The 15,005-nt window shown below is 41.5% G+C and overlaps 1 protein-coding gene across 10 annotated transcripts in view; it reads left to right on the forward strand.

Moving 5' to 3' along the window:
• The window catches only part of F8 (coagulation factor VIII), a 131,236-nt gene that overhangs the window by 5,956 nt on the left and 110,275 nt on the right, over positions 1–15,005 (forward strand). For 9 of the 10 annotated variants that reach the window (XR_006890314.1, XR_006890316.1, XR_006890315.1 and 6 more), the window contains exons 2-3: positions 11,462–11,583; positions 14,360–14,482. Coding sequence is in view for 6 of the 10 variants with exons in the window: in XM_046673463.1 (XP_046529419.1) it covers positions 11,462–11,583; positions 14,360–14,482 (245 nt within the window). In the remaining 4 variants the exon portion in view is untranslated. Of the gene's footprint in view, positions 1–6,458; positions 6,624–11,461; positions 11,584–14,359; positions 14,483–15,005 lie in introns of those variants that run through there. The other variant, XM_046673466.1, reaches the window with a different exon arrangement.

The following is a 15,005-nucleotide window of genomic DNA, read 5'->3' on the forward strand; positions in this document are numbered from 1 at the left end:
CCTGGACAACATTTGAAGTTGCCAGTACTTAATTTTAGTCATTTTAATGACTATGTGGTGGTATCTTACTGTATGTTTAATTTGCATTTCTCTGATAACTAAAGATACTGAGCATCTTTGCATGTGTAATTGGCCATTCCTGTATTTTCTTTGATGAAATGTCTATTCAAATCTTTGGCCGATTTTTAAATTGGGTTGTTTGTCTTGTTATCATTGAGTTTTGAGAATTCTTTATATATTCTGGGTGAAAGTACATTTTCAGGTGTATCCATTTTGGATATTTTCTCCCAGCACAAAGTTTTTCATTTTCATGAAGTCCAATTTATCTATTTTTTCTCCTTTGGTTGCTTGTGCTTTTGGTGTCATATCTAAGAAACCATTGCCAGATCCAAGGTCCCAAAGATTTACACATATATTTTCTTCTAAGAATTTTATAGTTTTCACTGTTACACTTAGGTCTTTAATATACTGAGGTACTTTTTGTGTATGGTGTGAGGAAGGGATCCAAGTTCCTTCTATAGTCTATGTAGCCTGCATTTGTGCAGTGTTAACAACCCTGAAGTAGAGGCCCAGATGGTCAGTAGCCTGGTATCTAACTGAACAATTAGCCACTTATCCATTAATGTTGGTCTTGTTAAAAATTAATATTCAGATAACCGTACTTAGTACATTGTGCTTTGTATTGTAGCTCCCATCTAGCATGCAGCTTGAGGCAGAGTGAATAGTAGTCTGAGTGTAAAATTGAATTGAATAAAGAAAATGACTTATTTGTTATCTAGCTTTCTATTGTTCTATAGGCAGTCACGTGTATTTACCAGGAAAAAGTTGATAGAATTTTTATTTTGATGATAGCGTTTTATAGTCTAGATTATTTTGATACTGGTTAACAGGATAAGCTGACTCTGGACACATCCTGACAATCTCTGCCAAGGTTTGAAATAAACATCTGGGGAAATTCAGTTTTATATTATCTGTTCCTGCAGCTGCTCAACTTCTTCTAAGCAAAGGTCAGGGAATATAATAGGTTTTCCGATTGGTTTTAGATAAAATGTGAAAGAACAGTTCATGTCAAGGACATTGTTGCCAAGTGTATTTGGCAAGATTTATATATCAAATCCTAAGGGAAATACGCAAACAAAAACCCCACAAAAGTTAGGAAGAAGTAAAACCCTTGAACCCTGGAACATTTTGTCATTTACTGTGCAGATCACCCTGAAACTAAGACCAGCACATAAATCACATGTTTCTGCTCTAGTGAAAAATATTCACTCGAATGTAAAAGGTCTCATGCTGGGGAGTTGGATATGGTCCTGTATAGTCTCATCTCAGAACTGAACCACACACCTATGTGGTGCTGATGCTCCTAGGAATGTCTAATATGTCCCTTTGAATAGGGTCTCCTACTCTGAACCACGTTTCACAACCTTGTTTCTTTATCTAGCCTCTGTTTTTTCCCTTTTCCCTCAGTGAGAGAAAAAAGTGTTTCAGTGTGCTCTTGACCCTGTTCCGTTGCTGCCCATCTAAGCTCTTGCTCTAGTAAACATTTTCTATGTGTCTTATATTTTCATTTTAGTGAAAAACATTGAAGTGAAAGCACTGTGCTAACGTATGTCAAAATACGTATCTCTGGGGGGCTGGCCCTGCGGTGTAGTGGCTAAGGTTTGGCGTGCTCCATTTCAGTGGCCCAGGTTCATGGGTTCAGATCCAGTGCACAGACCTACGCCACTCGTCAGCCATGCTGTGGAGGTGTCCTACATACAAAACAGAGGAAGATTGACACAGATGTTAGCTCAGGGTGAATCTTGCTTGCCAAAAAATATATACTTACCTCTGAACATGGGTCTAAGTCTTGTTGGAAACTTTGGAGAAACTGTGTAGGGTAGATTCAGCAGAACCAAGGAGATGAAATGGAAAAAGGGGAAAGGGAACGAACTAGGGATGAGTTTATGAGTGTGGAAGGGCATAAGTCTCAAAGTGGCCAGGAGATGGGACAAATGAACTGAAGAGAGGAGTGCACTCAATGATATACGGTAGGCATCAAATAACATCGTTAAATGACTAAAAGCCATGTAGGTATATCCCAAGGTTAGTCCATGAAAATTTTTAGAGATGGATGAAATTACAGCACATTTAAATATGAATTAATATCACAGGTTGGATTACCCGGAAGCAGCCTGTGAGATGACATTAAAGTGCAGGAATTTTATTTAGAGTGCTCTCAGGATCAACACCTGGGGAAGTAGGGGTAGGAGGAGGGAGAAGTTGGGCTGCAGTGCAGGCTGACCTGCGGGGAGCTCTGGAGCTGGAATGACCCTTCCGAGTTGTCACAAGCTGGGCCAACATGGCCAGGCCTTCAAGCCTCTGCACGATCAGTCATTAAGCCCTCTCTATTCTGGCAGGGGGCGTGGCCTTCCCCGAGAAGGGCCTGTGAGTGTTTCGGGAAAGGGGGAGGTCCAGGTCACCCTGAGTGGGGGGTGATCCTGGGCCAGGCGGCTCTACGAAGAGACCCCAGCTGAAGGCCATCCTCCAGCAGCCCCCTCCCTCCAAGGGGCTGGGGGTCGAGTACTTTCCTGGCCGTCCCATCCCTGTCTCCGTCACAGCCGCCGCTCACTCACCCTGCACGTCCTCACCTGGATCCAGGGCAGCTCCTCTAAGTCCCAGTGGCTGTTGCACCGCGCCCGTGGCTGCCCTTGGGTGCGGCACATTCCTGCCCGCCCAGCCTGGGACAGCGCCCCTGCACCCCCTTGTGATCGTGCCCCCAGGGCTCCTCCTCTGGCCTGCTGCTCCTTTGGTACAAGGAGCCCCAGGTGCCCAGGTGGTACCCCCAGCTTCTAATTCACTGAGACTCTTGCATTTCTGCTGTGGGGACCTTCTAGACTGCCGAGTCCAGAACTGCAGGGAGAGCCGGCACAGACTTCCCATGTGGGTCTCGGGTAGTGGTGGTAAGTAGAGCTTCTTTTGCTGTCACTCTGGTTCCTGAACGCATGTGTCCTTTTTATTGGAGACACAGAACCATCTGTGTCATTGACTACTGTTGTCCATAGTAGACGCTGTCTGTTGGCATTAACATATGACATAAAGATCTTTCTATGTTGTGCCCACTCACTAATATACCTTTACCCTATACATCCTTGTCCCTGATCTTCCAGTTCTTTCCTTTCTAGGCCCCTGACCAGACAGCCAAGCCATTTTCTGCTGTCCATTAATATGTATATATTTGAACTTTAGGCATTTCTCTTTCTCACACAAAGTGGACAGCTAACAGCATTGGCTGAAGTTTGGCCCATTGGGGGATTGTCCTTCACCATTGTCTATTAAAGCCACCCCTGAGCGGGGCTGTAGTACAGCAGTGGTCAGTTTTGGGCTTGCACCTGCATATCAAGCTGACCCATCTGTAAATAAAGCTCAGGCTTTTCCCTCCAGTAGCAACTTGTCATCAGAGATCCCCCACATGACATGGGTGTGATTTGAAGTAAAGGTGGCAGTGTACCATGAGTGGACAAGATGAGCTTCTGACAACCTGTTCACACAGTCTGCTTGTGCCTTCTGGTCCATGCAGATCCCCCTTCCTTCCTCCATAAATCAACTCCTTTTACTGGAAGAGCTTTCTTATCAGTAGGCTAGCCATTGGCCCTCAGCCAGTACAGAAAGTCATTTGTCATGGCCTTGGGTTGGCAGAGCTGCTCCTGCGACGTGCTTTCTCGGGTGTCCTGGAAACTCTGGAATGGAGTGACGTGCAGGGCTCCATGGGAGGGGAGGAGGTTAGGGAGACGAGAATTAAGTCAGCCTCTGCTTTGCCCCACTCAGTCAGTCTCCTTGATAGAGGTCTCCTCCTAACAATGCACAGTTTCAAGGAGCGTTTACAACCGATCTGCTACTAGATCTCTCGAAGGGTGTTAAATCTTCCTCTGTGACCGTAGGTTGGCCAGTTTCTCCTTGTGCTTCCAACAGACTTGACTTTATGTGAATGGATGCTGGACTGTTAGGTGCAGACTCACCAAAACCCTTCTGTTTTCTTCAGCGGAAATCGCCCTCGTTTCCTTGGTGAATCTTTTCTGCCTTGATTTCGACATTGTCTGGGGCTCGCAGAGCCTCCTTCTGTGAGTAGCTATCTGGTGTGTCTATCCTTCTCCTTTCAACTATTCTGTGCAGTTCGTGTTGGGTGCCCAACTCCAGGAAACTCACGTAGCAGGGTCTGCTCTGTCTGCCACCGGATGCATTTTTAGTTTTCACTGCAATAGTTCAAACAGACATCTCTGGGCCGCACTCCTCATCACAGCTCCAGGGGCACAAACTCGGGGAGGGGGGCACCTACCAGAGGGTTCCACCCTGATGTGCACCTGAATGCATTTTCCCACCTTCACCACAGCATTTCCGTGGTTTTTGTGGGTGGAGGGTAACTGTGTGCCCCACAAAAGACATCCTATGGCCTCACGTCTACCTTTTCATTGTAAAGCACCTTGGTGCATTTGAAGTTTTCCGTAGTCCTAAGCAGTGTTCTGCTAATCATGTCTGCTAACCCTGGGTGGCAGCGTTTCCACCAATTTGTAGCTGTCAGTGAATTGTCTGAAAGCAAATCAGATGAAAAAGAGTGTTTCCAACCAACATTGTTCAAGTAGTGACAACTTCTGTGCTTCTTTGGGTGATTTTATAGCTTTGTAAGGACACAAATTAGAAAAAGAAAGGATTGTCTGCTTTTTTATTTTTTGTGTGTTTATCTGTGCAAGAAGTTTATTGGGGGGAGTTTATTGATGCTTAGTGAGGCTTACCAAGTGTCTGGATAGTTTCCTTGAGGAATGGTGACATATCAGGGACTTAATATTGGTCTCTGTTGCTGGCAAGTTGGACATTTGCAGCAGCAGTAGCTAGATCAGCTTTGGTGAGTCCGTGATATTGGACCCAAGCATAGTCTCTGCCATGGCTCCTCCATTCATATGTCCTTGGCAGTATTGGGGTGCCAATGACTGAGGCTGGCTAATATCAACTGGCTAAGTCATTCAGTCTACTTGACTGTTTGGTGCCTTTTCTGTGGTGCATGTTTTCTTCACTTATTCATTCTCTGATGCTCTTCCTTTCTTTATGTAGATTCAAGTTTCTAACCTATATTAATTTCCTTCTCTCTCAAAAATTTGTTTTCCTATTTCTTGCAAAGCAGATCTGCTGGCAACACATTCCCTCAGTTTTTGTTTGTCTAAGAAAGTCTTTATTTCTCCTTCACTGTTGAAGGATAATTTTGCAGGGTACAGAATTCTGCATTGGTTGTTTTTTTCTCTCCACACTTTAAATATTTCAGTCCACTCTCTTCTTGCTTGCATGGTTTATGAGGAGAAGTTGGATGTAATTCTTTTCTTTGCTCCTCTTTAGGTAAGGTGTTTTTCCCTTTGTTTTTCCCTTGCTTTCTTTCAAGATTTTTTCTTTATATTTGATTTTCTGAAGTTTGAATATCATATACCTAGGAATAATTTTTTTGGCATTTATCCTGCTGGGTGTTCTCTGAGCTTCTTAGATCTGTGGTTTGGTGTCTGACATTAATTTGGGGGAAATCCTCAGTCATTATTGCTTCAAATATTGCTTCTGTTCCTTTCTTTCTTCTTTTGGTATTCCCATAATGTTTATGTTACACCTTTTGTGATTGTCCCACAACCCTTGGATATTCTATTCTGTTTTTTTCAGTCTCTTTCTTCTCTTTGCTTTTCAGTTTTAGGAATTTCTATTGTCGTAGCCTCAAGGTCAGTGATTCTTTCCTTAGCCATGTCCAGTCTACTAATGAGCCTATTAAAGGCACTAATTTCCATTACAATGTTTTTGATCTTAGCATTTATTTTTTATTCTTTCTTAGAATTTCCATCTTTCTGCTTATGTTATCCATCTGTTCTTGCATGTTATCTACTATTTTCATTAAGATCTTTAGCATATTAATCATAGTTTTTAAAAATTTCTGATCTAATACTTCCAAAATACCTGCTATATCTGGCTTAAGTTCTGTTGCTTGTTCAGTCTCTTCAAACTGTGTTTTTTTGCCTCATAGTATGCCTTGTAATTTTTTGCTGAAAGGTGGACGTGATATACTCAGTAAAGGGAACTGTGGTAAATTAGGCCTTTAGTAATGTGGTGGTGAGGTGGGGGGGGAGGGGAAGCATTCTATAGTCCCATAATTAGGTCTCAGTCTCTTGGTGAGCCTACGCCCCTGGACTGTAAACTTCACTGGTGTTTCTCAGTCTCCCCACTTAAGTGGCACAGGATGGCTAGAGGGGGCTGATGTTGGATATTTCCCTTCCCCTGGGTAGGTTAGGCTGTGATAAAAATCCCTGCATGTTAGGCCCTGGTAAAAGTTTCTCCTGAGGGCAGGCATTGTTAAAAAGAACAGAATGCTCTGGCATACTTCAAAATGGTTACTTTTCCCCTCCCCTGCTGAAAGCATGAAGAGATTTTTCTCTGATATTCACTGTGAAGACCTAGTAGAGCTCCTGGACTTCACCTCACAAAACGACAGGACCCCCTTGGAGTTTTTAACTCTCAGACTTTTCTGCACCAAATCTCCAGCAATTCATCAATTACAGTTCAGGTTTTCCTACCCCAGCACTGGCTCCTGCAGACATTTCTGCTTGAAGGTTTCTGCTCTGGTAAGTTGTGATTCTCTGTATTCGCCTGTCTCCAATTTAGGAGGCAGTGGTTTGCCCTGTGACTTCCCTTCTCTGATGGATCTAAAAGGAGTGGTTGATTTTTCAGTTTGTTCAGCTTGTTACTTGTTGTTAAGATAAAGTGGTGACTTCTAAGCTCCTTACATGCTGGACTGGAAAACAGAAGTCCAATTGCCTGCTTTTTAAGTTATGTTGACTTTTAAAACATTAAAAATTCCTACCACCAATTCTTCTCAAAGTTTTCTAAAAAATTGGAGAGGAGAGATCACTCCCTAACTCATTATAAGGCCAGAAGTACCCTGATACCAAAGCCAGACAGAGACACTACAAGAAAACTGTAGACTAATATCCTTTATGAACATTGATGCAAAAATCCTCAATAAAATACTGACAAACTCAATCCAGCAGCATATGCAAAGGATTATACACCATGACCAAGTGAAATTTATTCCTAGAATGCAAGGATGGTTCAGTATACAAAAATCAATCAATACAATACACAACATTTGCAAAATAAAGGGAAAAGACATATGATCATCTCAATTGATACATAAAAAGTATTCGACAAAATTCCACACAATTTCATAATAAAAACACTCAACAAACTAGAAATGGAAGGAAATTACCTCAACATAATAAAAGCTATACATGAAAACCCCACAGCGAACATCACACTCAAATGGTAAAAGACTGAAAGCTTTTCCTCTAAGGTCAGGAACAAGGCAAGGATGCCCACTTTTCCCACTCTATTCAACATAGTGCTGGAAGTCCTAGCCAGAGCAGTTAGACAAGAAAAAGAAGCAAAAGTAATCCAAATTGGAAAGGAAGAAGCAAAATGATCTCTGTTTGCAGGTGATATGATCTTATATGTAGAAAACCCTAAAGATTCCACACAAAAAACGGTTAGAACTAATAAATTCAGCAAAGTAGCAGGATACAAGATCATCACACAAAAATGAGTTGCATTTCTGTGTGCTAAGAACGAACAATCCCAAAAGGAAATTAACAATTCCATTTACAATAGCATCAAACAGAAAAAAATGCTTAGGAATTAACTTAATAAGGTGGTAAAAGACTTATACAATGAAAACTACACAACATTTCTGAAATAAATGGAAACACATCCCATATTCATGGGTTGGAAGACTCAATAGTGTTAAGCTGTCAATACTACCCAGAGAGATCTATAGATTTAATAAATCCCTACCAAAATCCAAATGTTTTTGCCAAAACAGAAAAACTCATGCTAGAATTCATATGGAATCTCAAGGGATCCTGAATAGACAAAATAATCCTGAAAAAGTTGGAAGACACACTTTCTGATTTCAACCCTTACTACAGTCATCAAAACAGTGTGGTACTGGAATAAACACAGACCTATAGACCTATAGACCACTGGAGTAGAATAGAGAGTCTAGAAATAAACCCTCACATATATGGTCAAATGATTTTCCACAAGGGTTCCAAGACCATTCAATGGGGGAAAAGACAGTCTTTTCAACAATAGTGCTGGGAAGACTAGATATCTACATGCAAACAAATGAGATTGGATCTTTAACTTTTACCATATATAAAAATTAACTCAAAATAGATCAAAGGCCTAAATATAAGAACTAAAACTATAAAACTCTTAGAAGAAAACATAGGGCAAAAGCTTCATGACATTGGATCTGGCAATGATTTCTTGGATATGACACCAAAGGCATAGGCAACAAAAGAAAAAAACAGACAAGTTTCACTTAATGAAAAATAAAAATTTTGTGCATCATAAGACACTATCAACATAATAAGAAAGGAACTCACAGAATGCAAGAAAATATTTACAAATCATATATCTGGTAAGGGATTAGCATTCAGAATATATGGAGAACTCCTTAAAACTCAACAAGAAAGCAGACAGGGGCTGGCTCCATGGTGTAGTGGTTAAGTCTGACGGGCTCTGCTTCAGTGACCTGGGTTCGTGGGTTTGGACTCTGGGCATGGACCTGCACCACTCATCAGCCATGCTGTGGCAGTGACCCACATATAAAGTGGAGGAAGACTGGCAAAAATGTTAGCTCAGGGCTAAACCCCCCAAATCAAAAAAAAAAAAAAAAAAAAAAAAAAAAAAAGAGGAAGATTGGCAACAGATGTTAGCTCAGGGCTAATCTTCCTCAGCAAAGAAAAAAAACGAAAGCCAACAACCTAATTCAAAAATGGGCAAAGGGGGGCTGGCCCCGTGGCCGAGTGGTTAAGTTCGCGCGCTCCGCTGCAGGCGGCCCAGTGTTTCGTTAGTTCGAATCCTGGGCGCGGACATGGCACTGCTCATCAAACCACGCTGAGGCAGCGTCCCACATGCCACAACTAGAAGAACCCACAACGAAGAATACACAACTATGTACCGGGGGGCTTTGGGGAGAAAAAGGAAAAAATAAAATCTTTAAAAAAAAAAAAAAAAAAATGGGCAAAGGACTTGAAAAGACATTTCTCCAAAGAAGATATAGAAATGGCCAATAAGCACATGAAAAAATGCTCAATATCGCTTATTATTAGGAAAATGCAAATAAAAACTACAAAGAGATACCACCTCACACCCATTAGGATGGCTATTATAAAAAATAAAAACTCACAGAAAATAAGCATTAATGAGGATGTGGAGAAACTAAAACACCTGTGCACTGTTGGTGGGAATGTAAAATGGTACAGCTGCCGTGGAAAACAGTATGGTGGTTCCTCAAAACATTTTTTTAAATTACCATATGATCCATCAATTCTGCTTCTGGGTATATACTCAAAATAATTGAAAGCAGGGTCTTGAAGAGATATTTGTACACCCATGTTCATAGCAGCATTATTCTTAATAACTAAAACATGGAAGTAAGTCCCCAAAGGTCACTGATTTTCCAATTTAGCAATTTTCACCATGTTTAGATTGCATTTTCCTTCTCTACCTCAGCATTCCCACTGAAGCCTTTATAAGAAAAAGCAAAATTTCTTATGGGAATGAGTTATTCTCTGGTGTGGCTGCTCCTGAAAGGAACACTGAGATTTTTGTTATTTCAGCATAGGATTGAGAAAGAAATAAGTAAGCAATAAATGACAGATGCCTTGTTATTGATTTCACATCCTGGTAATCCCAGGTATGGTGTGGCTTTCACTCCAAGCATGCTAATACCCACAATCAGAAGCTGCCTCTCCTTTCCCCCGCTTTATCCTCACTGTCGTTTGTAACAAGGGAGTATATGTCTTACTGGCTGATGTTTGGCGTTCCTTCTTCAGTGACTCCCCCCGCCCCATGCTGAGAATATCCACCATTTATTTGTGCTGTCCTTCATCTGTCACATCTCCTGCTTTTCCAAAGCCCCTGAAGGACAGCAAGACATAAGAAACAACACCCACTGCACATCTAATTATATATCTTTAAAAATCTCTCCTTTTCCATACTTATATCTAATGTGTGTTTTGTGATGACACAGTGGCACGTAGTATATGGTTTATAAGTGAATGGATATACATCTGTGGGGAGTGAATGCTCAAATTTTTTGGACTAATTGAGTGTTGGAGACCAGGATCTACACATTAAAGCTTTCTTCCTGGGCAGGAGCCTTGCTTTCTCCACATGAATCTTCATTACTCAAATGTCCATACCTTGTGCCTATGCTCCCCTGGATTGTTGGAACAATACCAATTGGTAAAATCTGGTGAGAGGTAAGGATTAGACATCCAGAATCATAAGCCAAGAAGAGAGGCACTCTGTGGCATATAGAAAACTGCAGAACTACTCCAGGGGGTACAAAAATGATCAGCACATGAAAACCAGTGGGTGGAAATAGTCACCTTCAACCACTTTGTATTTTCTACCAACTCACCTGGGGCCTTTTTCACTAGGATTCACATTGTCCTTTTGATTACTCAACTTAGACTGGGCCCCAAGATACAACCACCTTCACCTAAAAGAGTTTTAATAACTGAGGCAAAGAATATCACTTGGGTAACATTTATATAATTAATTATAAAATTTATGATTCAGTAACTGATCCATGAATAAAGGGATAATTTGGAGTATCTGACTGGAGACAAGAATGAGCATTAATGGAAGATTGACTCTAAATTACAGCTCCTGGCATCAGTAGATCTCAATATAGATAGTCTTCTTAGGAAGGTAATTTTCTCTGTGACATTCCTGGTGTCCCTAAGAAAGGAAGTATAATTTAAGGTACATACTGACAAATTTGAATACGAGGTACTTAGATGAAAGTTATAGTTTGTTTTAGAGATGAAACTGAATGATGTTGTAGTTATTGCTTTGGCAAAGGATTTTTGGCTGATGCAGTGCATGGGTAACAATTTTACAATTTAGCTTATCATATGGCACCTAATGTATCAGGTCACTTTTGAAAACAATGTTTTCGTTTGATAGATGTTAGGGGTTGTCTTGGTCTGTACAGCGTGCTATAACAAAATAACATAAACTAGGCGGCTTATAAACAGACATTTATTTCTCACTGCTCTGGAGGCTGGAAGTCCAAGATGAAGGTTCCTGCAGATTTGGTGTCTGGTAAGGGCTCTCTTCCTGGTTCATAGATGGCCATTCTTTCATTGTAACTTCACATCATGGAAGAGGTGAGAGATCTTTCTGGGGTCTCTTTTATAAGGGAACTAGTCCCATTCATGAGGGCTCTGCACACATTCAGTCTATAGCAGGGATTCATATACAACTTCCAATTTGCCTTGTTAACAATAGAGGAGAGTAGGATGGAAGAATTACTTCCAGCTGCTTTTCAGAGTGAATTCAAAGAAAGGTCCACCAGAATGAATGACTTTTTCCTTTCTTCACACAGGTTTTCTCCTAGAGTGCCAAGATCTTTTCCATTCAACCCTTCAGTCATGTACAAAAAGACTGTGTTTGTAGAGTTCACAGATCATCTTTTCAACATTGCCAAGCCCAGGCCACCATGGATGGGTAATGTAAACCATATTACCTATTTATTATGAACCTGGGTATCTTATTTCCTAGCAAAGATTCCCCAGTCTTGGAGCTGCAATTGAAGAGGGCAACTGCCAAAGAGAATGTTCTCTTGGCCAGGCTTCCCTTACTACCATCTCTCAGGGAAATACACTGGCTGAATGTTGTCAATCTTTTTGTTTGTTCTCTAGATGTTAGAGTGCCCTAGGTCTTAGACCTGGGTTCATTTTATTTTCTCTCTACCTTCATCCCCTAGCTGATCTTATACAGTCTCATAGCTTTAAAATATCATCTATATGTCAGTAACTCCCAAGTTTATATCCTTAGTTCAGACTGCTTGCTTGGTATCTCCATTTAGATGTCAAATAAGCATGTAACAAGATGTTAGGATGAGACATTTCCTACCTTAGAATTATTGCTGAGAATTGTAGGTGACTGGTATCCCTAAATTCTAGAGATATCAGCCCACCTATTCAGGGCTTATTCAGGTAGTGGGCCCAAATTGGTTCTGCAACCCTTAGACCATCATGCACCTCCAGCCTGTATAAAAGAAGACTAGGAACTTATGAGGGAGTTTAAATCGAAGGATTTCTTTGGAAAGCATTTTTGGTGTTTTGTATGTCCTCTGCCCCACGTGGGGAGGGAGGCCTCCTTCTCAAGCTGTAGGGAAGGAGGCTTCAGGAGAACCAGTTAGAAGACTTGACATAGGACCTCTAGAGCTTGGGAGACAGACCAATGCCTGGTTTTTTATCTGGAAAAACTTTCAAGGCCAGAGTCTTGGGGGAACTTCCCCTGATGGCATAATAAGGAGAGTGGGCTACAGTGGAAGCTAACTGCACTGCCACTGTTTAGGTGTGAGGCCAGGAAGGTCGCAGGATAAGACATCTCAAGAAGACTCTGCCTGAGAGGTCTTCCTGGCAGAGCTAGGTGACCCCAAAAGAAAAGTGATTCTACTGCCAGAAGCAGAAACTGAGAGGAGAGATACAAGTGACAGCTGCAGAGGGCATATCCTATGCCAGAGGGAGGTGGAGTGGGTTGTCCCCATATTGGGAGGGAGAAAGTCTCAAAAGAACTCATATAAGAAAGAGCCAGAATTTTGGCATGTGCCACAACCAGGAGTTGCCAAAGCCATATTACCATTGCTCCTTCCAAGAAAGATCTTGTCATCATACCTATGGTTCCACCCCTGTCCTTTTCCCACTAGCTCCAACCTTAGAGGGTCCAGAGGCAGTAAGGTGAGTTGGGGAGGAGGATTAGGAAAGGAAGGTGAGAAAGCAGTGACGCTGCCAACCAAACAACCTTTTTGCATTATAGGTTTCTGAGCCTGTCAGAACTTAGCTGGAGGAGGGAGGGACCCTTAAATGCCAGGGGACATAAAAAATTTGATATTAGACTTCACTGGGCTTATTAGTATATAAAAATGATACTGTTAATATGTGAAGGCCTCTGGAAAAACTTGGAGATTGTTTAAAGTGCAAGAAAGGGAAATTCCACATAATACAATTAAAAACTGTGAAAAATAAAGCTATTTTATGTTTTCATCCCATTGAATCCAGTTCATTCAATAAACCACTTGTAGGCATCTTATACTTAATACATCTATAAGTTAGAAGTCTTGATTTTCCTCTTAATTTTCTGTGTCATGGCTTGACTACCATCCAGTCGCACAAACCAAAATCGGAGGAGTCATCCCTGGCTCCTCTCTCTCTTTTTTTTCTGTCTCCAACATCCAATCCATCAGCAAGTCCTGTTGACTCTTTCTCCTAAACAAGTTCCAAGTCTGCTTACTTCTTGTAGATTTGAATTCACCCCAATTCCTGTGGCCTACAAAGTCCTACATGTTATGTTCCCTGCCTACCTCTATAACCTTACTTTCTATTACTCCTCCACTCATTCACTTTCTGTCAACCACATGTTACCCAACTATGCCAAGCTTATTCTTGTCTCGGGACTTTTGCATTTGTTCTATCTGCCTTGAATGCTCTTCCACTAGATCTTTGCAAATCATGCTTCTTTTTCGTTAGTCAGATCTCTGCTTAAATGCCATCTCCTTACAGAAGCCCTTCCTCACTACTATGTTTAAAATATCCTCCAAAAAAAATCCTCTAGGGCCTGGCCTGGTGGCCGAGTGGCTAAAGTTCCTCATGCTTTGCTTTGGCAGCCTGGGTTCACAGATTCGGATCCTGGGTGTGGACCTACTCCACTCATCAGCCATGCTGTGGTGGTGTCCCACATACAAAATAGAGGAAGATTGGCACGAATGTTAGCTCAGGGCTAATCTTCCTCAAGCAAAAAATGAGGAGAATTGGCAATGGATGTTAGCTCAGGGTGAATCTTCCTCAAAAAAAAGAAAATCCTCTACCTCCCGTCTCAGCATTTTCTAGCACACCACCATCTTTTATAGCGTTTATAACAAACTGAAATTTTCTTATTTCTTTACATGCTTAATCTCCCTAGAATGTGATATCCATGATCTGTCTTGTTCACTACTCCATCTCCTGTGCCTAGGACAGTTCCTAGAATATAGTAGGAACTCAATTATTAGTTGAATGAATGAATGCATTGAATGAATTGCCAGAAATCTGTCCTCAGAACAACAATGAGGCTGAGCTGGTGATAGTAGTTTATGCGTTCATTCATTCAACTACTACTTTTTATTAATAATCACAGACGCATGATTCTCCACTGTGGCTTTGATCATCACTTCTGTAATAACAGGTTTTCTGGAGTGCTACCCTCAAAGTGACCTTTGGGGGACATGTCATTCTTTCAGGTCTACTGGGTCCTACTATCCGGGCTGAGGTTTATGATACAGTGGTGATTACACTTAAGAACATGGCTTCTCATCCTGTCAGTCTTCATGCTGTTGGTGTATCCTACTGGAAAGCTTCTGAAGGTGAGTCAAATGCCTTCCTATTGTCCTGTCAGCCTATGGATAGAAGAGTATTGAATACAAGGTCATGCAGCTAGTGAATGATAGAGTCAGGATTCAAACCTAGGCCCATTTCCTGAAGTCAAGAACATTGTCATTTTAGTCTAAGCCTCAAAGTTCTCCCTTGGGGAGCCAGGCCACAGAACCTAAAAATCCTACTTCATCTGCCTTCCTGTGCCCATAAAACTTCCTAGGGAGAGTCAAGCTTCATGGTATGGAGGTAAAATGGAATTCTCCTTCTTTTTCCTTAGATTCTGACTTTCCAGATATTTCCTCTCCCGTCCCTCACCCCAATTTCTAAATATGAATGCCACCATGTGATGAGAGCCAACTAGAAGAAGGACAAGCCAACTTCATTAAAACAACCAACCTGTTTGGCCACAGTCCCCACTTCAACTAGCTGCTCCTAAACCTTCACAATGCAGGAAGGAGTGAAGGGGGTGTCACAATTGATGATGATATTGTCCAGACCATGGCCTATATAGAT

The sequence above is a fragment of the Equus quagga genome, chromosome 10 (assembly GCF_021613505.1).
Source record: "Equus quagga isolate Etosha38 chromosome 10, UCLA_HA_Equagga_1.0, whole genome shotgun sequence".
NCBI classification, from domain to species: domain Eukaryota; kingdom Metazoa; phylum Chordata; class Mammalia; order Perissodactyla; family Equidae; genus Equus; species Equus quagga.